The sequence below is a fragment of the Anabrus simplex genome, chromosome 3 (genome assembly GCF_040414725.1).
Source record: "Anabrus simplex isolate iqAnaSimp1 chromosome 3, ASM4041472v1, whole genome shotgun sequence".
In the NCBI taxonomy this organism is placed as follows: Eukaryota; Metazoa; Arthropoda; class Insecta; order Orthoptera; family Tettigoniidae; genus Anabrus; species Anabrus simplex.
The window spans coordinates 133324110-133351034 of NC_090267.1; the positions used below are offsets into that span (position 1 = coordinate 133324110).

The following is a 26925-nucleotide window of genomic DNA, read 5'->3' on the forward strand; positions in this document are numbered from 1 at the left end:
TGGTGATTGTGATATGTTTTAACCAAACAATTATTAGCCCGTGTGTCCCCTATAGATGCTCAAACTGACTTAGTAAATAGTAGATAATGAACACAATAATGTACAGTACAAGAGCTAATCGTGTCACAAGACCGTGGTTGTGGCCAACAGGATTTTAGTTGCCACACTACTCTACTGAACTCCAATAAAGTATTCTGAGTTAAACAAAACTGAGCATTAAATATGACCAATAGACAAGCAAGCGAACAAAAGAACGAACAAACAGTTCTATTATGATAAAGTGAATCTTACCTTAACTAGTAAGTTTCTTAATTTTCTTTATTTTCTTGACTTTCACCTCCACAATATTGACACTTTTGCTTCCACTTTTTCCTCATGTTTGTTTAAAAATAGTATATGAGCATATGTCTTCATTTTCACAATTGTGGCTACCAGATCAATATTTAAATTAGGATCACTTGCACATATTAAAGAAACTAGGTTCCGTATTACTTCCATCCCTTTTCAGACTGTAAGTCCGTGATAAGAACAGAAATGTTTCTCCATATCTCGTACAGTTTGTGACCACTCAGCTGTCGGCTCTGTAAGACCACTGTATGGCAGACTTCGAACCGAGGACCCCGAACAATATGTACTGTCGTATGTTCCTCCTATGTCTGTTTGGGAACATAAGTGTGGACGAATGCTTTCATGTGTTTTAGCCATCCAACCTGCAATGTAACTCAAACTTTCGACCTCCATTTCAGTGTCAGTTTCATTGGCAAATGTTGGAACAGTATCATATTTGCCTTCTTTAAAATAGCTTTCAGCAGGAGAATATTCTAACTCACAACATGTTATTCTACACTTCTTCAGCATTTGTGATGAGAGATATTCATCAGAGGTTTCTGTTCACGTGTCCTTGTATTTCTCTATTTTGCCAGCATTATTTCTGAGAATAATCATCCAAAGGCGATAAAGAGCATTCAATGGTGTAGGGTGGTCGTATAATCCTCCTCGAGAACAGATCCGGGAAAACAAATTCTCGAGTGAATCTTGGTTCAATCGGTAGGTTAAAATGTATTTCATTCCTAGATTCTGAATTTCTGAGATCAGATATTTCAAGGAGAAGATAGTCACAAGGATAGCTTTCGTTCACACTTGCTTAACTTTTTACTGCTTGCAGGTCATACTGTAAATAAGGCCACACATTTTATCTAAAATTTTGTCTTGTTGTTTTAACTGAAGACCATACGCATTTATGCCAGGGACTTTAGAAATTGCCGGACTGTAGGAATTCATGAGATCATATCAATTATTAACAGTTTCAATGAATTCACTCGTGCTTTCAGCAACAGTTGCATCTCCTAATTTGAAATGACGTAACGCTGTAGCTACACTGTGTGACATTAATTCTGCATCTTTTCTTACGTTCATCCTTTCTGTGCCCCTACAGTTTAGATGAATGACATAGATTTTGTGGTATGCTTTAATTTTGTGGTTGTCATTCTTAACCAGAGCTTCCGCAGATTCCTTTGAGACAACTTTACCATCAGAAAATTCGAAGCCGGTGTTGAGACACCAGTTCCTAATTAGTTTCAATAGGTGAGGGGTATCTGCAAAGAAGTACACTTTTTTCTGATGTCCGTTGGTTCAGAAACCATGTTTTTGTTTCATTGATTGCATAAGCTTTCCACAAGCTTTGCTTTGCTGCGCCCATGTCACAGACACATGCCATTACTTTGTGCCCTATTTCCAAAAAATGAGAAACCAAACTGTCTAGTATGTGTTTTGTCATCTTTTTATTGAAATTGGCATAAATTACTTGCCTCCAATTCTTGAACAGCCCTCTCACCATCACAGCTTGCATTGTGAACTGGGGCCTATAATTTCATCCTTCAGGGGGTTACGTTTGAAAGCACTTTTAACGTGCGTTTCATCAAACTGGAAGACTGCAATTTTCTCATGGTCTTTATACGAGACAGCGGCAATCTTCATCAAATGCAGAATATCTTCCAGGATTCCACTTCCATTTTGCATGTCAATGTTTGAAGCCCATTTTTCCAGCATTGAAAGTCCAGGCAGAGGGTAATGCAGTTTTTGTCTCATATAAATGTAAGTTTTCTTCCCTAGATACCTTAAAGTGAAAGCCGCCGATATGTCTTCATCAGTCCAATTAACGCATGTTTGCTGGTTTGTGAGTACCTTTATTTTATTTTCAGTAAAAATTCCTTTCAAACCGTTCGCCGGTTTTGTATGGATACTCTGAATAGAAATTATTAACCACCTACATTTAATTAACTTCTTACGCAAATTACTTATAATACGTGGCTTTGATGTAATTTGCTTTTCGCTGTCTCTAATTTCAGTTTAAGGACAGGGTTAGTTTTTCTTTCATCATCTAACTGTTTTATCAATCTTTCAATTTCTTAACAGACCTGGGTAGGTGGAGTGGCTGGACGAGGTAGTGAACTTGCAATAGTCGTGTTATGTTCTGAATCTTTTAACAATTCACCAGCCATTTTCTTATTGCCCCTCCTTTCCTTCCTTTTTAATCTATCATGTAGCACTTGTTCTATGAATGCTACGCAAAACACCCAAATTTCTAGAGGGAACAGCATCTTTGTTAAGCACACGTTTGGGAGGAAGTCCTAACAATTCACCGTTTAGATCCCTTTCAAAATCGCTATCAGAAAATTGTTCGGAACACACCCAGCACGAATCTGTGTTCCACTTTCCATCACGCCTACATCTTTAGATCTACTTCTTCCTTAGTTCCTTATTTTTTGGGAAACTAAGTATTTGATATGACTTTTGGAGGGATCTTTCCTGGTTTTCACCCAGCTGTTATTGCACACATCAACCATACACCTTGTACCAGGCATGTTTATATGCAACCCGAGACAAATCAATTCAAGTCAAACACAAAATAACACTGGCATAAGAACATGGTTATTTACCACAAGGACTAGTCATAGAAAGCACCATGAAACTATAAAATCAAAACTGCAACTCACTTGCACATATTAAAGAAACTCACACACTACTCACATACAGTGTTACTGTACAGACTTTTGGCGAGACTGGCGGTCAAGGTTACTAACTTTGGCAGTGGGTAACTGGCTGACATCATAACTGAGCATAGCCGAAGCCCTCCGAATGCAGATATCCTTGTTCTGGCAACTAAAATATTATAAGGCATGTGGTGAAGACCTAGTCTTCGCAGAAACCTGGAAAAACGCAGGGAAACTAACAATCATAAATCTACATCAGCATCTAGTCAAAATGTGGATATCACAGAGGAAATCCCAGAACATTGGACCTCAGGCATAATCCATCCATTATTCAAAAAAGGAGAGAAAACTAATCCAGACAATTACAGAGGAATAACCCTTTTGGACTGCACTTACAAAATTTTCTCCCACATAATTTATAATAGTATAAAAAACATTCAGGTACCACAACTTGGAGAATACCAAGGAGGATTTTGTCCATACAGAAGTTGGCCATACCAAATTCTCAGCCTGAAACTAATAACGGAATATTATAAATACAGAAATAAACAGCTGTTTATTTCATTCATAGATTTCAAAAAGGCTTATGATAGTATACACAGACCCACTCTTTTAAAAATCCTCCGATCATATGGCCTTCATCCTGAATTAACAAAAATTATTGAACTAACTTTAATCAACACAATTTCAAAAGTAAAGTTCAGGGGAGAAATGTCAAGTGCTTTTGCAATAAAAATACAGGCCTCAGACAAGGTGACGGATTATCCCCACTACTGTTCAATGTGGCTCTAGATTACATCATGAAAATTTGGCAAAAATAAAACCCACCTAAAATCAAAATTGGAGCAAAACCCTCAATAAGGACAAACTGCCTAGGATTTTCAGATGATTTAGCTCTCGTAGCCTTTGACATGGAAAAAGTCCGTGCTCAGATCACCAGTCTCCAGAAAATTGCATTAAAAACAACATTACAAATATCCTTTAAGGGTACTGAGATCATGACAATGAAACCCCTTGACATAAACGAAGTCATCATAAATGATCAAAAAAAGAACATAGTCCTATAATGGAGAAATCATTATGCACAACTTAAGCGAGAAAGCAACAAGGATAAATAGAACCAACAAAATGGAAAAAGCACAATTTCTAACCTGGTCAACTTATACCAAAAAATGCTTGTCAACAGACACTGGGATCCAACACTAAAAAACTGTAACTTTGTGCGAAGCAACTTACGCTTGCAAAACCTTGTTCCAAATTAAAAATGAAAGCAGCTCCTCAAAACAGAAGAAAGAATTATCAGAACTTGTATAAATAAAAAGTACGAGGTTTATGGAGTCTGGAGAATCCTCCCCAATGAAACTGTCTATTGAGAGATTGACCCAGTTACCAGCATGATGAAGAAGAAGAGAATCTCTTATTTCTTTCACATCTTACAATTACCAGAAAACAGGATTTTACGAAAACTAGTGATGAAAAATCTGGGAAGGAAGACAGGAGGGCATTGTATCAAGAGGATCTCAAAACAGTTGGACTCGAAATTACAGTGCAGAGAACAAAAATAAAATTACCACCCTTCTTAAGAATCACAAATTTTCAACTGAAATGATGCACAGAAGGTCTGTAGGGATTTCAGATGAATTAAGAACACTGCATTCAGAATGAATGAGGAAGTACTGGGCAGATAAGAAGAATCAAACAGTACAACCTTCAAGATAAAGTGGTCCAATGTGGCCAATAAAGTTAAAAATACCGGGCGAGTTGAATATGCAGTTAGGAGTGCGTGGCTATGAGCTTGCATCCGGGAGATAGTGGGTTCGAATCCCACTGTCGGCAGCCCTGAAGATGGTTTTCCATGGTTTCCCCATTTTCATGCCAGGCAAATGCTGTACCTTAATTAAGGCCATAGCCGCTTCCTCTCCTAGGCCTTTCCTATCCGATCATCGCCATGAGACCTATCTATGTTAGTGCGATGTAAAGCCACTAGCAAAAAAAATAAAATAATAATAATAGTAATAATAGTCTAATAATAATAAAGTGCTGAATGGTGGAGCATCCCTCGATTGATTCCTATTATATAAATGATGGGAGAAGATAAGTTCACCAAGGGAGTTGTTCAATAAATTTCCAACTTCTTTGAAATCATTTAAGAAAAGACTAGGTAAACAACTGATAAGGAATCTGCCACCTGGGCAAAATCCCTATCTGCAGATCATTGATTGATTGATTGATTAATTATCATTATCTTATTATGCATTCATGTCCCCTGTCTTTCTATATATGACTTGTTACTTGTTTGTTCCTTTTCATTAATTATATAAACCTGTTGGGTTCTTTTCCTCCTTTTGTGTTTGTTCTGTGTTCCTTGTCTTTTGCCACCTATATTCAGCTTTATCTATCTGTCTCTTCCCTTTTCCTGTCTTACCCAGCTTTCTTCTTATTCTACACTTCCCATATAGGGACTAAGGATCTGTCAAGGTGGCTCCTCAATATGTGTTGAACCATGCCATCCTGATGAAACAGGGAAGCAGAAACAAGCTTGTCTGGGGTTGAGATGTTGAAGAACTGGGATGGATGAAGAGAGAGCCCATCTATTTGAAGATGTTTTATTGTACTTTTGTATTTTTTTTCATGTCTGTTCTTGTCTCGTCTGTCTGTTGCTCCCCCTTCTAATGCTGACCAATCATTGTGTTTTTCCAATTTTGTATTCCTGTTCATGTTCATATCTTGATTCAGTATAATAGTGCACTCTTTAATGTAAAATACATTAGATGCAATATAAATTTGTACACTCTTGTAAATATTGTCTGTATGATGAACAACAGTTTTGATCTATGGTCATTCTGAGTGGTCTTATACCGAATCTATGAGCAGAGAAAGAGCAAGGCTCTCTTCATTTGTCCATTGTTCCTAATGCATAATGCTGATGTATTTTGTTTAATACAGGTAGCATTCAATGGTTAATTGTTTGCATGACTTTTTCATCTTGCAGCTATTCTTTTGTGCCTTGAAACAGCAAATACCACCACCACCACCACCACCAATGCTACACTTCTTAGCCTTCTAGGCATGCTTGACACAGACCTCATCAGTCAATTTAGTGCCATGATAATCTGAATATGGTGGGATATTTTATCTGCTACCGATCTCACGAAATTTACAATGCAAGCAAACTTGTCAGGCTTGAATTGTTTACATACATTTGGATTATGTTTTCATTAGTTGAAATCTACACTAAACAAAACACATCTCTTTGAAGTTGCTATTTGATTAAAGTAATTAGTAGTATTTTTTATATGCTTACATTGTTTCAGGGGCAAATTTGGCACTGTATACCGCTGTTGTGAGAAGTCAACAGGACTACAGCTGGCCGCCAAGTTTGTCGCCACACCCAAACGTGAAGACAGGCGCAATGTTGAGCGGGAGGTGGATATCATGAGGCAGCTACAACATCCCAGACTCATTCAGCTGTATGATGCCTTTGACAATGGCAAAGTGATGTGTGTTGTGTTAGAGCTGTAAGTAGAGCATTCATGTATAGTGGTTAATAATTTTAATATTTATAACCTTGGAGGCCCACCGTTGTCTTTTGAGTTGACTGCATACCTTGTGTACCAATATTTGAACATTTTATTCTCATTAGCAGATCTTCCTTTGTAAGGAAACTGAAAACTTTATGAAGACTTGTTAGAATGTTGAGTGGATTTTGCAATTTTCTCTAGTGAACACCTAAGACATATACCAGGTGATCTTTTACATGTGCCAGGCTGACTGGCTCAGGCAGTTGAGGCGCTGGCCTCCTGACCCCAACTTGCCAGGTTTGATCCTGGCTCAGTCTGGTGGTATTTGAAGGCGTTCAAATACATCAGCCTCATGTCAGTAGATTTACTGGCACATGAAAAAAATCCTGCAGGACTAAATTCCGGCACTCAGCATCTCCAAAACCAACAAAAGTAGTTAGTGGGACATAAAAAACAAATAACTTTATTCATTCTTTTACATGCCAAGTTCTAGATTCCTACCATCTTCAAAAGCCAGGCTAATTTGTTTGGGATTGAACGTGTGATCCAAATCACAAGAATCCAGAATGCTGATAATACAATCATACAGCCAATTGCAGCAGATGGATGATCTAGAAGTGTGACTGAAAATGCTGTAGGGCATCTTTTTAATCATAAATGAAGTCATGGTCATACTAGGATCAAACCACTGAGTATCTATAGTACATATTTCTGGGATCACTGGAGCCCTCCGCCCCCACTCATTTTAGTTTTGGGTTAGATTTTAAGGCTGGATGCTCTTCATGATGCCATCTGATTTTTGAGATAAACACCTCAACCCAGGATTGACCGGGGTTCGAACTTAGCCTTCTGGGTGGGAAGCCAGCAGCTAAGGCACTGAGCTAACACACCCCCATTGTCTGTGATGCTTATATAAGAAGAATATTTGATCTTACAATTGTAATTCTCCTTCTAATCTCTTTAATTTCAACAAATAACTGATATCTTTTAGTAAGCACTGTCTAAACTTTCTCAAAAACATGTTGAAAAAATTCATTACCTAAATGGTCTTACATGACCACTATAATTCAGCTGTAATAATAATAATAATAATAATAATAATAATAATAATAATAATAATAATAATAATAATAATAATAATAATAATAATAATTTCTTAACGGTAATACCATTTTACACAACAATAGAGAAGAATAAACAAAACAAAACACACTAAAAAGAAAGTTCAATGGAGTATAAGTAGAAAAATATGTACAGATATATACACAGGTTATATTACAAGTAAGCACAGGAAAGTAATAGTCAATTCTGGAGATTATGTAAGTGATTTCTAAATTTTGACAATGAACAGTTAAATATATCAATATCCACTTTGTTTAGAGATCTTGACATTTATTTAATTGGCCCATTGAATGTGTAGTTAGTTCTAAGCCAATTTGTAGACAATGTATTCTTGAACCTTGTGCGTCTGTCTGGTACATGTACGTTAATTTTTGCAAGGAGTTGTGGACAATTCACCAAGGAATGAAGCAATTTAAGAATGAAGAGTGTATCCAATAATTCACGGCCGTCCGACAGATGCAGATTTAAGGACTGTTGTAGGACTGTATAATCAAAATAATCATATGAGAATCCTGCTCTAAATGAATATAAACGAAGAAATTTATGTTGTGCTGAATCTAATCTATGGATAGAGATCTGATGAGAAGGGTTCCAAACAGGTGTACAGTATTCTAGTATAGAGCATACCATAGACACATACAGCAATCGATAGGTAGCTAAGTTTGAAAATTCTCTAGAATATCTAGTAATGCAACCCAATCTTTGAAATGCTTTCTTACAAATATTTTCAATATGTTCATTAAACGATAGGTTATAACTGAATAAAACACCAAGGTCATTAACTTGTGAAACAGGAGTTAGAATGTTGTTATTACTAAATTTGTACTGAAATGATATTTTCTTCTTGTTTTTAAAAAACAATATTATTTTACATTTCTCATGATTAAGTTTCAACCCATTTTGAATACAGTACTTTAACAGATGATGTAAACCTTCTTGAAGTTTTAAACAATCAAGTGGACAATTAATTTACATAAAATATTTTGCATCATCAGCAAACAAAAGCAATTCAGAATTCTTAAGTATATTTTTTATGTCATTTATGTGGAGAGTAAAAAGTAAGGGTGCAAGGTGAGACCCTTGAGGAACTCCACTGGTAACAATAATAGGCGCAGAAAAATGATTACTTATTTTAACAATCTGTAGGCGATTTTTAAGATCCAATTCAAACCATGAGAGGAGAGGCCCATTAATTCCGTAGCCTGTTAGTTTTTGCAGCAAGATATCATAGTCGACAGTGTCAAAAGCTTTTGAGAAGTCTGTATAAATGCAGTCCACTTGAGAGTGGTTCTCTATTGCATCCAAGAGGAACTGATAGAATAAAAGAAGATTGCTACAGGTTGACTGTCCTGAAAAGAATCCATGTTGCTCATCAATGATGATGTTTCTGAAGAGAGGTGTGATCTTGTCAAGAATTATTGAGTCAAAAATTTTGGAAATATGAGAAGAAATTATAACTGGTCTGTATTGTTTTATGTCAGTTTTATCACCATTTTTGAAAACTGGACTAACAAATCCTTTCTTCCATTCCATTGGAAAAAGGTCTTGTTTTAATGATAAGTTGAAGAGATAAAAGAGTGCTTCACATAAATTAAATGAGCAATACTTGAGCAGGTAAGGTGAAACACCATCAGATACTACAGTTTTCTTTAATTCCAGAGATATCAGTTTGTTGTAAATTTCTGCCTTACTAATGTTTATAACTGATACATCGACAGAGAAAGGATAATCATATGAAATACTATTACTATTCTGATAAGAAGAATAAACAGATGAAAAGTGGTTAGCAAAATGATTGACAATATTTTCTCCAGTATCTGCTGTAACCTCATTAAGATGCATTATTGAATGAATATTAATACATGACCTTTTAGAACTTAGATATTGCCAGAATTTCCATGGACTGGAAGTAATACTTTGTTCACAGTTCACATACATTGTATAGCAAGATTTAGATTCAGACTTGCATCCATTTCTTAATTTCGAGAAATGCTGATAATCACTATTGAGACCTGATATTTTGTATTGCTTGTGTGCTTTCTTCTTTTCAATAATCAGTGACTTCAATTTATGATTAAACCACTTTGGGAATTTGGGAGTCTTAAAATTCTGTATAGGGATGTAAAGTTCCATGCCATAATGAAGTACCTACTGAATAGAAGGTTTCTACTGCTTTATCAATTGATACATTTTGAAACATCACCTTCCAGCTGAACTATGACAGGTAATAATTTAGTCCATTATAATCACTATTTAAAAAGTCAAAATAAAAACTATCAGCAGGCAAGGAATTGTATACCTCATTGTATACCTATGTAAAGAAATCTCTAATGCTGGGTGGTGTCTATCGAGGGGGACAATGTTTTCATTACTAGATTTTACTTCAATGGAACTGGAGTTACTGAAAACCAAATCAAGAAAGTGATTCAGAAAATTTGGGATAGCATTAAACTGATTTAAACAGAGATAAGAAAAAGTGTCTAAAACTAAACTGGACTGCACAGCGTGGTTACCTACTGACATAAGGCCAGAAGATGTTTCTTATTTACTATCCAATTAAGATGTGGTAGATTGTAGTCACCAACAATGAGCAATAAATGGTTGTCGAGATTTGACATAATTTTTTCAACAGCACTGCAATGTTCGAAATATTTTTGGACAGGAGATTTGGGTGGAATGTATACAGCACCAATGATTTTGTGGTGTTAAAAGTCAGGGGCGCAAACAACTGTTCAACTGTGTTAATGAACGGTATCAGAGTAGGTTTAAACCTCTTGCTAATACAGATCATTACCCCCTCATGGGATGCCTTCATACTCATTTTTTTTTTCTAGGGGCTTTACATCGCACCGACGCAGATAGGTCTTATGGCAACGATGGGATAGGAAAGGCCTAGGAGTTGGAAGGAAGCGGCCATGGCCTTAATTAAGGTACAGCCCCAGCATTTGCCTGGTGTGAAAATGGGAAACCACGGAAAATCATTTTCAGGGCTGCCGATAGTGGGATTCGAACCTACTATCTCCCGGATGCAAGCTCACAGCCGCGCACCTCTACGCGCACGGCCAACTCGCCTGGTCCTTCATACTCAGACTTGAAACATATTCAATTTTCAGATGTGATACCTTCATACTCATTAAAGAAGAACCTATCACATCTGAAAATTGAATATGTTTCAAGTCTGCGTTCCTCATCACTAATTTTATCATTTACGTTTGTTTCAGTTAATATCATGAAGTCATAGTCAGTTAAACATGAAGAAATTCTAAGTTCAGTTAGTTTGCTTCAAAGTCTATATAAAATTTTGATAGTATCCTCTAAAGTGTTCAACTAACCTTTTTAATGATGTCTTTGGTGCTTTCTTAGTGTTGTGTATCTGACCTCTGTGAAATGATTCCCTATCTACATTTTGTATTATATTCCTGATATTTATAGTTTCTAAATCATTTTCTGTATCACTCAAGTTTTTGCCATTAGGATTAGCATCTCCCCTCATTTTCTTAATTAGTTTCCTGAGAGCATTCTACTAGATATTCTATTGAGAAGTTTACCAAACTTAGAGGTTCCTTTTCTGTTAAGATGTAGCCCATCTTTTCCTAAATCACTACCTCTAAGCCAACTATTAGCATTGACAAAAAGGACATCCCCATTTCTGCATAACCAGTCATGCCGATATAAAACGCCACTGAGACAAAGCTTTGCCGCTGGAAACCTCCTTCTTATCGCAGTAATAAGCCTATCAGTTTTGGCCATTATGTTACTAGGTGTTGACAGATTATGAAGGTCATTTGTGCCAATATGAACTATCAGCGCAAATACAAAATGTAATTGAAGTCTTCTTCTCCTTCAGCATAATTAGCCTCGCTAGACGGGGTGGCTGATACAGATTTTATTCTACCATAAGGATCTGTCATGTACCATTTCCTCCACAGGTCTGTGAAGATTCATGTTTTTTTGAATGCTGTCTATTTATCATCTTCTGGGATCCTCTCTACTCCTTTCCAACACTCTTCTTCCTATATATTCCTGGTCCCTTCTTTTGAGCCCACCTTCTCCAAATTTTCAAACATTTTCAGCCTTCCTCTCACTATGTTGTTTCTTACTTTTTTCAGTCTTGTATGTCCAACTAAATTTCAACATTCTTATTTCCATCAAATCCATTTATCAGCAAATTTTCTAGTCATCAGTCAAGTTTCTGTTCCATAAATCATAGCTGTTCTGACTGCTGTCTTGTGGATCTTTCTTTTTAATATTTCCCTCATCTTTCTAATCACACAACACATTGGATACCTTCCTCAGGCTTTTCCATGCTTATTGATCCAGCTTTTTATTTCTTCCTCCAATACACCCTTTTGTAGGATAAATTTGTTCATTGTTGAAATCTTTATTCAATTCATCTTCACATCTGCTTCTTTCTCTGCCAGAACTCTACATCTGAATATGCTTGAAAGATGTTCTATATCATTGGAACTTAGGTAATGTTGGATCAACTCAATTCAGATTTACTGACATGTTAAAGAATGTGACATTGTATAATCTCTAAAAGTCTATATCAATTTAAGGAATGTTGCATAACATTCATAACAAAACATATATCTTAAACAGAAAAATAAGATCAAAGACTGTGAACATGCCTGTGTAACCACCATGAGCAGTCTTGTATTTACAATAGTGATATAAACCATAATCAGATAATGTTCAAAAAGAAAACAGAAAAGCACAGATTATAAAGCTTTTTAAAGAGTTATATCTTAATGTCCAAGGCCTGTACCTAGTCCAGTATCTCTGTATTTCCCTGCAATAAAGTCAGAGCAGTCATGAGAATTATAGAATCTACTGGACTGCATTGGTATTATTTAGCTAATTATATTTTATTAATGTACAGTATGTCAATATATCATCAGAAGTTATTCTTTAATGCATGACCTTGGATATTTCAATAACTAATTTGCATTATATTTTTATATCTATAAAAATGACTGTTTTAGTATTTAAATTGTTTCAGTTTTATATATTTATTTGGATTTTTTTCTTTTTTTCTTTTTTTGTGTTTACTTTGAAAATCACTTGTGTTTGAGTGCATGAAATTTATTGTAGTTTTAAGTCTTCTGTAATTTGAACTGTGCTCCATTGCAGACAATAAACAAATGAATGAATAAATAAATAACTAAATAAAGAAAGAAAGAAGGAATAGGGTCTTCTTTGAATTAAAACATGCTCTAGCCAGCCACATATTTACAAATCAGTTTCGGAAGGGGCCGATGATTATTTGGTGATGAGCTGATATTCTGCCTTAATTTTTCAAAATCTGCAAAAAGTATAGTTCATATATCTGAAGCACTAGCAGTGCTATCCTAAATATATGGGTATGTAATAGGAGATAGTAACCACTAAACTAGCACAAGAGGATTATTATTATTATTATTATTCTTTCTTCGTTTCGGCCTGCTGTGGACCGCGTTATTTCAACCGTTTGCATCCTTGAACTTTAATTCTTCCCCAGTACTCACACATTCTCGTTCTGTGAGCCTCCTTCCTTTCGTCAGTCCACTTCTTGCCTGTTTTCAACTTTGGCCTTTCTTGGAACCTCTTGTATCCCTGGAGCTTTTTCTGGAGAGGAGCATGTTTCTGGATGTCTTCGAGTGTGATTCCTATTTCTTGAAGGTCTTTTTCAACTTCGATAAACCAGGGTCCCTTGGTTTTCTTGTTAAGAAAGTAGGAAAAGATCCTATTGGTTTGTCTCTGTGTGCTCATGCGTGCTAGATGGCCATAAAAATTAATCCTCCTTTTCCGAATCGTGTCCGTTATCCTCTCCATTTGCTGGTACAGATCGCTGTTGTGTCGTCTCCTGTACTCACATTTTCTTTGATTGGTCCAAGAATCTTTCTCAGGATTTTTCTTTCTTTAGCTTCTAGCTTCTCCATCAGACCTTTTCTGTTCATTGCAAGGCATTCTGCTGCGTACAGTGCTTCTGGGCGTACAACCGAACAATAATGCCTAAGCTTGGCATTGATGGACACTGATCTTTTGTCGTAGACATTCCTAGACAGCTGATATGTCACCTCCATCTTGTTGATTCTGCACATGATTGCTTCTTTCTCAGAGTTGTTAGGTACTATCCACTCGCCTAAGTACTTAAACTTTTCCACCTGCTTGATTTTTCCCTGTTCCACAATGAGCTCTCTGGGGGCTGGCTTGATGTTGGTTATAAACTCTGTTTTTTGGAAAGAGATTTGGAGGCCAGCTTTTGCTGCTTGGATTCTCAGTTGGTTAATTTGTTTTTCAGCAGTATCTAGGGAATCAGAAAAGATCGCTAGGTCATCTGCAAAAGCTAGGCAGTCTATGATAAGATCATCTTTCTTATATCCTATTCTAAGGCCATTCTCAACCTCTTCCTTTCACATCTCCTTGCGCCATTCCCGAATGATTTTCTCCAGAGCGCAGTTGAAGAGAAGCAGTGATAGTCCATCCCCTTGCCTAACACCAGTCTTGATTTCAAAGACGTTCGGAATTTCTCCCCTGAATTTCACCCTGGACGTAGTGCTGGTTAAGGTCTGTTGAATGATAGCTCTCGTTTTGTTGTCTAAGCCCATTTCCTTCAGAATGCGGAGGAGTGTGTGTCGGTCTATGGAGTCGTAGGCTTTTTGGAAGTCAACAAAAATAACTACAAAATTCTTATTCCTGGATTTTAGGTACGACAGGACAGACTTAAGGTTCATGATCTGCTCTGCACAAGATCGTCCTTTTCTAAAGCCTCCTTGGTATTCACCCAACTGTGAATCAAGTTGCTCTTCTGCCCGAGTTTGAAGGGCTTTGGAGAGAATTTTGTATGTTACTGCGAGAAGGGAGATGCCGCGATAGTTGTTTACATCTGTTTTGTCACCTTTCTTATGTAGGGGATGAATCAGGGCTGCTGTCCAATCATTTGGGATCTTCTCTGTTTCCCAGATCTCGCGAATGATCTCAGTTAGTTTATCGATCGCCTTTTCACCTGCAGCCTTCCAGAGTTCAGCAATTATCGCATCTTCTCCAGGTGCTTTGTTGTTCTTTAATGATGTAATTATCTGTTTGATTTCCTCTTTTGTGGGGGGAGAAGAGTCTGGGTTGGGATGTCTGGATTCTTCAAAGGTGAATTCTGATTCTGGTTCTTCGCAGTTAAGAAGAGATTCAAAATATTTAGCCAAGATTTGGCAGTTATCCTTGTCGTTGTAGGCAACTTTTCCATTGTGATCTCGGAAATGTAGACTTGGTGGGGTGTACTTGGTGAGGTTGTGTTTGAAGGTTCTATAGAAATCCCTAGTATTATTCTTATTGAAGTCCTGCTCGATCTGTGTCAGTTGGTTTTTGTCAAATGCGCGCTTTACTTGGCGGATCACTTTCGCTGCATGTTTCCTAGCCTCCAGAAAGTCTTCATATTTTTCTGGATTCTTCAGGAAATTCCATTTTTGCCAAGCGATTTGTCTTTGTGTTATGGCTTCATCACATTCTTGAGTCCACCACGGATGCTTCTTTGGTTTATTTAGCAATACTGTCTCCTCAGCCGTTTCAACAATGGCATTTTTCAGTTGTTCCCAATTTTCTGTGTCCAAAGACTGAAGTTTCTGAGTGAATTTTTCGCTGGTTTTCAGATTTTCTGTATCAAATTTGCTAGTTTTCTTTATCTTAACTCTTTTGGTGTTTCTTGGATGAAGCTTAATTTTGATCTTGGATAGATAGTGGTCTGAGTCAAGGTTAGCACTTCTCAGGATTTTAACATTTTGGATCTCTTGTGTTGCTTTTCGTGCAATGGCAACATGATCTATTTGAAATTCTCCCAAGTGAGGATTTGGTGATATACATGTCTTTTGTTTTCTTGGTAGATGTTTGAAGGCTGTTGACTTAAGAACAAGATTGAATGCCTTACAAAGCTCTATAAGCCTTTCCCCATTTCGGTTGGTTCGTCTGTGGGCTGGATAGTTTCCTACGATATTTTGGAATTTCCTTTCTTTGCCAATCTGGGCATTGAAGTCTCCAAGCAAAATGATTGTGTGTTTGTCAGGAATTTTTGATATAACATCTTCCAGGTCCTCCCAGAATTTGTCTGTTCCTTCTGGGTCTTCCTTGTTTGCCTGGTTAATTGGCGCATGTACGTTCACAAGCGTGTGTACGTTGTTCATACTCCGAAAGCTAAGCATCGAGACCCTGCTGTTAGGAGAGCTGAAATCGGTGACTGAATCAATAATTTTCCTGCTGACAATAAATTCTGTGCCGAGGTGTGGAACAGTTTTCATCACACGTTTGCCAGTTTTCCCTTTGAAGATTCTATAACCTTGTGATTCAAACGCATGTTCATCAGTAAACCTTGACTCTTGAACTGCTGTAATTAGGATTTCATGATGGGAGAGGACATCCGTAAGATGTTTGAGTTTACCAACTTTCAAGAGGGAGTTGGCATTGAAGGTAGCAAAGAAATTTCGGTGTTTGTGGCTGATTTTGTTCCTAGGAGTCTCCGATACCTCCTTGTATGTAGGTGCAGGCTCGCCAGAATCCGAAGGCCTGCTTGCGTCCCTCAAGGCGACGGTGGATTGGTTACCACCTGGGGTACAATTTCCTGTTGAATTTTCCTCCATGCTTTGCAGTCGAAAACTTGTAGTTTGGGGTCGGTGTAGTTTTACATCGACCAAGTTACTTCCAAGGTTGTAAGCCTTGGAGAGAGCCTGATGTTCGACTCGGGATGGCATTTCCTCCATACCCCATGCTTCGGTTCTCCCGCCGGTACTCGGGTGGGTGATTGCAGTGGTTTCCCACTGGGCGATGGGGGCGCCACGTCCCTACGCCAAGTATGATTATTATTATTATTATTATTATTATTATTATTATTATTATTATTATTATTATTATTATTATTATTATTATTATTATTATTATTATTATTATTATTATTATTATTATTATTATTATTATTATTATTTACTGTAGTTGATGAATGGATTTTATAACTACTTATTGTTCATTTTCTAATACTCTTACTTAGTTGCATACAAATACTACCAGTTCATCCTTACTGGCCTGCATTTTTACCCACCCCAAAAACAAAGAAAAGATATGCTATACATCTAGAGTTCTGATCAGTGCACACTGCCAATAGAAAATGAAATGAAATTTTTTAATGTACACTGCCTGAGTTGAAGTACACTGACCTGCGAATTCAAACTTTCCGATCATTGCATGAAATTTACATAGTGATCTTTTATATTTCGGGCATGCTGATTCCGGAACAGAAGTCAGTTTTCCCCTATCACATCAGGTTTTTGTACAAATTCAAAGTGAAAATTTGATAAATATGCAGCGCGCGCGCATGCAAGATTACTATTATCACACGTAAAGAACGCTTTTTTCTTATTATTTTCACCCATCTGAACACTCCTATCTTACACTGGTATACTTATGAACATAATATAAAGGTATGTAGTGTATTGTGTTAATAGATCTGTAGAAAAACACAGCCAAATGGACCAAAATTTACCACGCATTATGTCTCATAACATACTGAGAATTGTAAGTCAATGGTTTCAATTTTATAATGTCCTACCTTAGTATAAGAAATGTCTTCGCCTTGCTTTTCATGTGTGAGGAGTAGTTGGACCTTCTCTCTTTAGTAACCAGCAGTAATCTGCCACCATGTGTTTGTTCCATTTCCCTTGATATCTGTGTTCCATTTCCTGTAGATCCTGATGGAATCTTTCTCCATTTGCTCAGCATTCCTAGGTTCTCAGGGAAATAGTCCAGATGTGAATGTAACATGTGCACTTTCAAGCTCATTTTTCAGCCTAAATCTTGGAAAGAAACAAGCAATCTATCCACCATTTGTTTGTAGTCTGAATCCTTCGTGTTTCCAAGAAAGTTTTTGACCACATTCCAGAATGCTGTCAATGCCAATCGCTCTGCAGCACACATAATGTCTTCAAAATTAGCTTTAGAAAGAAAATTTCTGATATCTGGACCTGTGAAAATACCCTCCTTGATTTTGGAATTACTGATGCCTGGGAATTGATGACACAGGTACAGAAAGTATTCACCGTCATTGTTTAGGGCCTTAACGAATTGCTTCATAAGCCCTAATTCGATATGAAGTGGAGGTAACAGTATTTTGCTCTTGTGAACAAGAGTTTCTTGTTTGATGTTTTTTGACCCTACAATCCATTGTCTATGTGGCCATTCTTTTTCAGTCCACTGATGTAACCTTGTTCGACTGTCCCATTCACACAGAAAGCAGGGGTGCTTTGTGTAACCTCCTTGTAAACCTAACAGAATACCTATCATTTTGAAATCACCACATACTTGCCACTTGTGAAAAGTCTCTAGTCTCTAGTCAATAGGGTCATACCGTGGTGCTCTTAGTTTTAAGATAACCTCCGGAATGTTGTTGCAATGAACCAAGGCTTCCTCTTCAGAAAAGAAGGGTATAAATTCTTGTCCACGATGTCTGTACCAATAGTACGTCGTTCCTGGTGCCAACATGTTTCTTTCATGAAGTCTAGACCCGAGTAACTCAGCAGATTCCTTTGTAAGGCCAACATCTCAAACAAAGTCATTTAATGCACTTTGCTCAAACAGTCTCAGTTTTTTCCAACACATTCAGAGGAGAAATCACAGTCATAGTTAGTGCCCGCCATTTCTGTGCCAGATTCAGAAGAGGGAAAATCCTGTAGTTCTGGACGCTGTGGTACTAGTGTATCAGGGCCATGAGGAACGGGTAAAACTGCAGATTGAATATTGCTTGGATGCACAATGTTACCTTTGTTGCTGCTGTTAAATCACTTCACATTCACAGAACAGAAGTAGCAGTGAGTACTGTGGTCTGGTGGTTCTCACCCAACCATTAGAATACCGAATGGCAACGCAGTTTGCTTACCATTCACCCATTGCCATAACTGCTCTATACAGGTTCTACGAGCCTTATGTGGTGCCCATGGCTTGTCTTGGTCTCCAAGTTTCAAGCCAAGGTAGGCATAGTAGGCCTTTCTCATGAACTCGGTTATATTGCGCCACTGTCTCATGAGCACGAAACTTCCACATACATAGCAGAATTTATCTGGATTGTTCTTGCAGCCACATCATGGCATGTTGAAAGATGTAAGTTCAATAAAAATATTAACACAGTACATCACTCACATATAGAATGCTTATGAACACAAAAATCTCTTTTCACTAGCAAGTGAAACACAACTCAGACTGTTGCGGACGAAGCACAATGAGAGAATGATGCCACTCAGCCAAAACCACGCGTTACTGACTATTTTGTACATAGTTGCTGGCTCCACACTCTGAGCGTGATAATACAGTACTCCAAAATGGCTGCAGGATGTCGAATTAATAAAATAATCAAATAATAAAAGAATATGGAAATCTAAATTAAAGCAACACTCTTCCTAACAATGTAAGAAATGCATGTGATGAAATAAAAGTAATATAGAATTTTTGAGAAAATGTTATGTGATGGGGAAAAATTATCATCAGATCCTGATTCAGCATGCAGAAGTCATTGTAAAAAGCAATACAGGATGGCAGTAATGAAACCATCGCAGGACAGTGTTATTCAAGGGCTAGATTGTACTTGTAAATTATATTGAGTATGAATGTCTACCAGTCCCCCTTCATCCTTTGTCCTAAACTTATTCAAGTCAAAAGTCAGAGAGTTGTTTGATTTAACTTGTTTGTATACATTGCTATTTTAGAATTGCTGACCTGAAGACAAATTTTTGAAACACTGTTGGATTGCTTCCTTTAATTTCTTCAGTTAATGACAACATTTGATGTATATTTTCAGAATAGAAGGAGGAGAGTTGTTTGAACGGGTCATTGATGATGACTTCATTCTCACAGAGAAAGCATGTACCATTTTCATGAGGCAGATATGTGAAGGTATTGAATTCATCCATCAACAAAACATTCTCCATTTGGATATGAAGGTAAATATGTTTTCAGTATTACATGTTACAGATTATTAGCAAAAATCATATTGTGGCTGATTTACCAACAAAGTGCCAGTGAAAAATGGTTTTAATATTCAAAATTGACTTTCAACCTATTAGGTCATGTTATATGTACATAGTATGTATTGAAGAGATATAAAGTACAGAACAAAATTGGCCAACCAGACACCAGTGGAATCTGAACCCTCATCCTCCCGATTTGGCATCAGTTGCTCTACCAATTCAGCTATGGTGGCCTGGGTCATATTTGTTCTGTTGGAAAGGATCTAAGATAAAAGTCTGGCACACTATCATCACACTGTAGAGTTCGTGCAAGTCACTCGTTGTGGGCCAAGTCAGTGAATACTGAATTTGCACAACCGCATTGTAATTGAAATCGACTTTCAACCAATTAGGTACATAGTACATGTTGAGGAGATGTGATGGCAGTATTACCAGACCTAGTGGCGTGTGGTGAACGTATTCATTAACCCAGCTGCAAAACAGTTTTTTAAATATAAACAATCGTAGCCCCACTACACTCTCTAAAGTCAACATTACCATTTTATAAGGCTGTGTTTTTCATGGAAAAGTCTACCTGAGAAAGATCTTTCAAGAATATTTTCAACCACACACTCGCACATACTTCCAAATTGATATCCACGGCAGTGACGATACCATCATAACTTAATCTATAGCAGATTTTAAACAATATACTTACATTTCATCCGGTGGCGCTTCGTGATAGTAGTCATAATTTTCACAAAAATATACTGGGACTATTTGCTTTTTAGTGAAAAAGCCTAATCTAATCAGAAAAATTTAACTGGTACTTTACCGTCGCTAAAGTTTTATAGTTTCACTCGCATTCTGAGTGTACGTGAATCAACAACAAACAAGGGAAAATATTTGTCACGACATATAACACACGTTATATACATGAAGAATGCCACAGAACTTGTGAAACCTTCACCTGTAATCCAAGAGGAACACTACAAAAATTCACTATATACCACCATCACAAACCAAATACAAAATTATTTTACTTCACGCTGTGTTCATGCTGGGCAACCTAAATATTTTTCTGCGGCTATCAGAACACATACTCTACACATGCCATCAATGAATTGCTTGGAAAAACTGTATACATGCCGAAACCCCAGACTAAGTTATATTCTTCTATATTACAATTGATTTCATATACTGGCTCTATTTTTATTAGCAAGACGATGTGTACGTGGCTATACTGTTAAGATGTTGATATTTTTCTTGCAGTCTCTAGCATGTGGTGCTGAACACTTCACATGTCAAGTATTAAAACTAACAGCTAGCTGGCCTGTCGCTGTAAATTTCTGTCGGGTTGCGCCTACAGGTCCGCACCGCTCTCAGGACAAGGAAGCTTCAAGTGCATGCGTCACCCAAGCGAACTTAAATTTCACTGGGGGAGCTCTTTCGCACCGGCAAGGAAATCCAGCTCTCTGGAGAAGCTGAACTGCGGTAGTACGAGTGGATTGTCGAGACAGCTGTACTTGGTTTGGCTTAGATGTTCGCAATTTTTTAAACATTATAAAAAGCATTCTAAGGAATAATTAGAAAGTGTTTATACAAAGTTCTTTAGCCCAGCAGCGCTGGGGTAGATGGGGTTCAGTGCACACCACTGACCAGACCTGTAGCTTAGATCCTTTCCAACAGAACAAAATGACCTAGGCCACCGTAGTTTAATTGGTGGAGCAACTGACGCAAAATTGGGAGGTTGTGGGTTCGGATCCCACTGGTGTCCGAATAGCAATTTTTGATCTGTACTTAACATCTCTTCAACATGTACTATGTACGTATAACATGACCTAATAGATTGAAAGTAGATTTCAATTACAATGCAGTCATAAAAATTCAATATTAATTGATTTTAATTTTGTCACATTTTAAAATTTGTATTCAGTACAGCCTACAGTATGTGTAACTTAACATATTTTTCGTTTAAGGATTACTAACACCAGAAAGAAAAAAAGAAAAACACTAATTATTTCAGACAGAATTTAATGTTAGTCCATTTGAAACATGGTAAAAATCAAATATTACAACATTACAACAACATGGCAGTGTATCATAATTAGCCATTTTAGAAGTTGAGAATTGATATTGTTAATCGTGACAGTCACAATGGTCCACCAACACAAATTTGGAAATGTCAAAACCTGGAGCTCTGCAGTTTCGTATGCAGTCCATTTGTCCACATGTTTTCAATACATTTCCATTGCCTCAGTAATGGGTATTACCACCTCTAGCTGCAGTTACAGCTGTGATTCGATCAGCCATGCTCAGGATGTAATCTCAAATGTTCCCTTGTGATATGAGCTCCCATTCTGCCTGGAACACAGCCTGAAGTTGAGCCAATGTGTCAGAGGAACGACTCCTAGCACATCTCCTAAGCCTATCCCAGACGTGCTCTATCAGGTTTAGGTCGGGACTGCGAGCAGGCCACATCATGTGCTCAATTCTGACTTTATCCAGGTATTCACATACACAAATGGCAACAGTGGGCAAGCATTGTAATGCATCAGAATAAATTTCTTGCCGATGACAGGTGTAAAAGGCATCACATGGTCCACTAAAATCTCCTCGGTGTATCAATGGGCTGTCAGACTTCCATTCTCGAGGAACACAAGCTCCGTGCATGCATCAGTGGTAATCGCAGCCCAGACCATCATAGAGCCTCCATTGAACGGTGTCCTTGCAGAGAAAGTACACAGTGAGTGAATAACGTTCCGTGGACCTTCTCCATATTCTCTCCCTTCTATCCAGTGCCCTCAAACAGAATCTGGATTCATCTATGAACAGCACTGAGCTCCATTGCTCCACAGTCCAGTTTCAATGGGCATTGGTGAATTGCATCCGAGAGGAATGGTGCTCACATGTAAGCTGAGGCCCTGTGGCAGGCCTTTTGGACTTTAAATCCACTTCCTACAATCTCCTGCTTACTGTCCTATCACTGATGTTCATGCTCCGTATTTGCTGCAAACAATTTCTGGCCTCCACAGCTGTTGTGTGCCGATCATGAAGAACTTGCATCACGAGAAAGTGATCATCGTGCTCAGTAGTGCTTTTCATACTACCAGAACTGGGCTTCCTGATGTAGATATTGTCCTTTCTGTACCTTTTAACCATTCTGTACATGTTAGAACAAGATATGCCTATAACGTCTGCTATATAATGTATACACACTTGGATCAGTATTTTAATCCAAACTTTAATTTAAATGAAATTTCCGAAAAATCAAATATTCTTTTTGATTTTCTTGTTGAGTTTTTTAAAAATGTACATATACCTGACAATAGGACAGTATTTCAGATTATGCGCAATAGCTTTACGTGCTACCTTTCACGATCACGCCGCCCTCCGGAGCTCCAACAGGTTGCCGCCCCTCATTTGCTCCTCCCTTCTTCCCCTAGTTCCCCTAGTTACCCTCTTTGACCCAAACTAACCTTGGATACTTGATTGCTAACACAACAAGGCTCACTTAGCTACTCGGTGCTTCGCAAGGACAGCGATCATATGAGGTGAGTCACTTAAATGTTTATGTTATAAGACGTAAATTTTACATTTTCAGTCAAAGCGATAAATTACTAGTTTCCTATTATTTCAGGTCCGCATTGAACTGGGAATGAGATAATTGTTAACATCTAAAAGCACCAGCTTCTTATTTTCCACCTCACTACGATTACTACAATATAACAGCTTGAAGATTTTATTGAATTAGTTTTAATACGGTTCTACACGAAAATGTTTTTTTATAAAGTTTCAAACAGAGCTACAGTTTTTTAAGAAGATTGTGTTTTCAGTGGTTGTTTTTGTTAAACCCACAATAATATAAACTATCTTACATCGTATTTTATCAATTCAAAGTTTAATACTTGCAAGTCTTAGATAATATGGACTTGAAATAGTTTAATTACAACATGTTTTTAAATCATCAATATGTTTTTAAAATTTGTTTTATGTGATGTAGATAAACTTATATGTTTGCCAAATATTTCCTAGAATGTATTTCAGCAAAATTAGGCGTTGAAACTATTTCTGATAAAATATATGTTGTAATTTCATCTTTAAAATATTTTAATGTATTGAATAAGGTGGATACGAATTTTAATAAAATATAATGTATACTGCGCCCATCCTCCACTAATGCTACAGCCCTTTCTGCATTTTTAGATGAAGAAGCTGTTATTACCTGACCTAGAAGCCAGACTAACTGTTGTAAATAAGCCGTAACATCCACAAAAATAAGCAGTACAAGAATTCACAGCAATAAACAGCTGTTTATGGTTATTCTTGTCAAAAGGCAGGAAATGGCAGTATTGGTGTTGTGATTGTCACAATCAGTAATGTTTATCAATTACTGCACTGAAACTTGTCAAATGAGTTAATTAACTTATGATACATTCCCATGTTGTTCTAATGTCATAGCATTTCATTTATACAAGGTTTCAGATGGACTAACATTAAATTTTATCTGAAATACATAGTGTTTCGCTTTTTTGCTGGTGAGTGTAGTACAATTACGAGCATTGCCTTAAAAATTACTCCTTTATTAGTCCATAATGATATAGATAAAAACAGTATTAAAAATACCATATGAAATAAGGAAATTTAATAAAATAGCACATGAGCCAAATTTAGGACCCTACAAAATAAAATAAAATAAAATAAAATAAAATAAAATAAAATAAAATAAAATATTCTTCAGACTTGAAGTGATGACAGGAATGGCACATCAGTACACTATCTGTTTAAAAGTTAGTGGACATTTATTCAAAACAGTCATCTAAGTGTTCCTTGAATATACCACCCAATAGTAGACATTAATACTGAATGAGCCCTACAGCTCAAAACTCTGCAGAGGAAGCTGTCCACCAGGTGTCAGAATGTCTCCAAGGGAATGGCAGACTAGTCTTCCTGGCAGGGAGCATTATGATGCTGAACAGTGATCTCTCTGAACTGGTCTCCAGCCATAATCACACACAGATTGTCCCTTTCATGAAAAATGAAAAAAACCTCCCATACTGTTACACCACCTCTGCCAATTTCACTATGGTCACTGTACAGGCTGGCTGAATTTTATTATTATTATTATCTCATAAAGATAGAGGAATTTTTGGACGGGGTCTAGGGCCCTCTAAATTAGTGTTAGTAATCTCTCTTTAATATGCCCAATTAAATACCATGTTTGAACATGTTAGCTTGGTTTAATGGCTTCCCTTTGTTGTTGTTGTTCTCCCCATATTATTATTATTATTATTATTATTATTATTCTTTCTTTTTTTCTTTCTTCGTTATGCCCATTCATAGAGCGCGTTTGAACTTGTAGGTTGGTTTGATAGTTTGTGCCTTCTTATCCTCCCAAAATCTCTTCATGAATGCACTGTGTTGCATCTTGCGTTCTGTCGACCACTTCCTACCAGTTGTCTTTTTGGGTTTCTCCCTAAATTTATAATTGGCAACTTTTTTTCTAAAAGCTCCACGATTTTCCATGATGTCGTCTGAGATATTTATTTCTTGGAGGTCCGCCTTAGTTTCTTCTAGCCATTTTATTTTGACCTTCTTTGAGTTGATTACTTTGAATAATCTTTTAGTTAGTCTGTCGCTGTTCATTCTGTAGATATGGCCACAGAAATTAAGGAGTCTTTTCCGTACGGCATCAGTAAACCTATCGGTGAAGGAGTAGAGGTCCGCTGTTCTCCTCTTAATCCACATTCCATTTTCTCTCGTAGGACCATAAATTTTCATGAGAATTTTCCGCTCCTGCTTTTCAATTTCTGTAATTTTAGAATGACCACCTAAGCATTTGGTTTCTGAGGCATATAAAGCTTCAGGCAATACAACTGTCTTGTAGTGTCGTAATTTTGCATTACGCGATATGACTCTTTTGTTGTAGTAATTCCACGTCAGTCTGTATGACTTATGTAGTTTGGTGTTTCTTTCTACATTGGCACTACTGTCTAATCCTGATGGTAGTATAATTTCTCCAAGGTATTTGAAGGAGAGCACCTGTGAAATTGTGCCATTTTCCATCTCTAGCGGAGTTCTTTTGCTATTTTGACATAGATTTTCCATGTACTTGGTTTTCTCGTAAGATATCTGGAGGCCTGCCTTTGATGCTATATTGTGTAGTCTCTGTATGGCATACCTTGTTTCATCCTTGGTCTTAGTAATGATTGCGAGATGATCAACAAATGCTAAACATTTCACATTGACCTTGCTTCCCAAATTTCCAATGTTCACACCCTTGATATCCTTTTCCCACACTCTAATAACTTTGTCTAGAACTAAGTTAAACAGAATAGGGGAGATGCTGTCACCTTGACGAATGCCCGTACATATTTCAAAAGGCTCAGAGATTTCTCCAAGGAATTTCACTTTAGAGGTCGTATTTGTGAGGGTCTGCTGGATAAGTGCTCTGGTCTTCTTGTCCACTCTGAGTTCTTCTAGAGTATCAAATACTGTCTGTCTGTCCACAGAGTCATACGCCTTCTTAAAATCCACAAAGGTGACGATCGTGCTGGCACTTCGGCGAATCCTTTAATATCGTCTTCAAGTTCCATATTTGTTCTGCACATGATCGACCTTTCCTGAAACCCGCTTGGTACTTGCCAATCAGGTGATCTGTCTGTTTTTCTAACCGGTTCAAGAGAGCTTTGGAAAGAATTTTGTATCCGATTGGCAGTAGAGATATGCCTCTATAGTTGTTTGGATGTGCCTTGTCACCTTTCTTGTGCAATGGGTGTATTAATGCACACTTCCAATCCTGAGGAATCATTTCTGTTTCCCATATTACTACTAGGATTGCATGAATTTTGCTTACAAGATCATCTCCACGTTTACACATCTCCGCAGTGATGCCGTCCTCTCCAGGAGCTTTATTATTTTTAAGCGATCGTATGATCTCTGCTGTTTCCTGTATTGTCGGTGGTTGTGAATCAGGGTTGGGCATGGGCTTTTCAAAGTTCAGTCTTTCCTTTGGAGGATCACAATTGAGGTCTCGGAAGTAGTCAGCTAGAATGGTGCAGTTCTCTTTGGTGTTCGTTTCTAATGTTCCATTTGCTCGACGGAAACATAAAGATGGTGGTTGATAACTGGATAAATTCTCACGGAAGGTCTTGTAGAAATTCCTGGAGTTGTTTCTAAGGAAATCTTGTTTGATTTCTATGAGTCTATTTTTGTCATGGGCTCGTCTCTCCCTGCGGATTATTTTTGAGGAGATTTTCTGAACTTTTAGGAAGGTCTCCCATCTCTTAGTTGTTTGATGTCCATTCCACTGATTCCATGCTTTCGTCCGTTCAT

At 37.4% G+C, this 26925-nt stretch overlaps 1 protein-coding gene across 1 annotated transcript in view; it reads left to right on the top strand.

The window, feature by feature from the left end:
- Window positions 1–26925, top strand: part of LOC136866067 (myosin light chain kinase, smooth muscle) — a 230549-nt gene that overhangs the window by 166202 nt on the left and 37422 nt on the right. The window contains exons 4-5 of the mRNA XM_067142712.2: window positions 6308–6511; window positions 19443–19584. Coding sequence (XP_066998813.1) covers window positions 6308–6511; window positions 19443–19584 — 346 coding nt within the window. The remainder of the gene's footprint in view (window positions 1–6307; window positions 6512–19442; window positions 19585–26925) is intronic.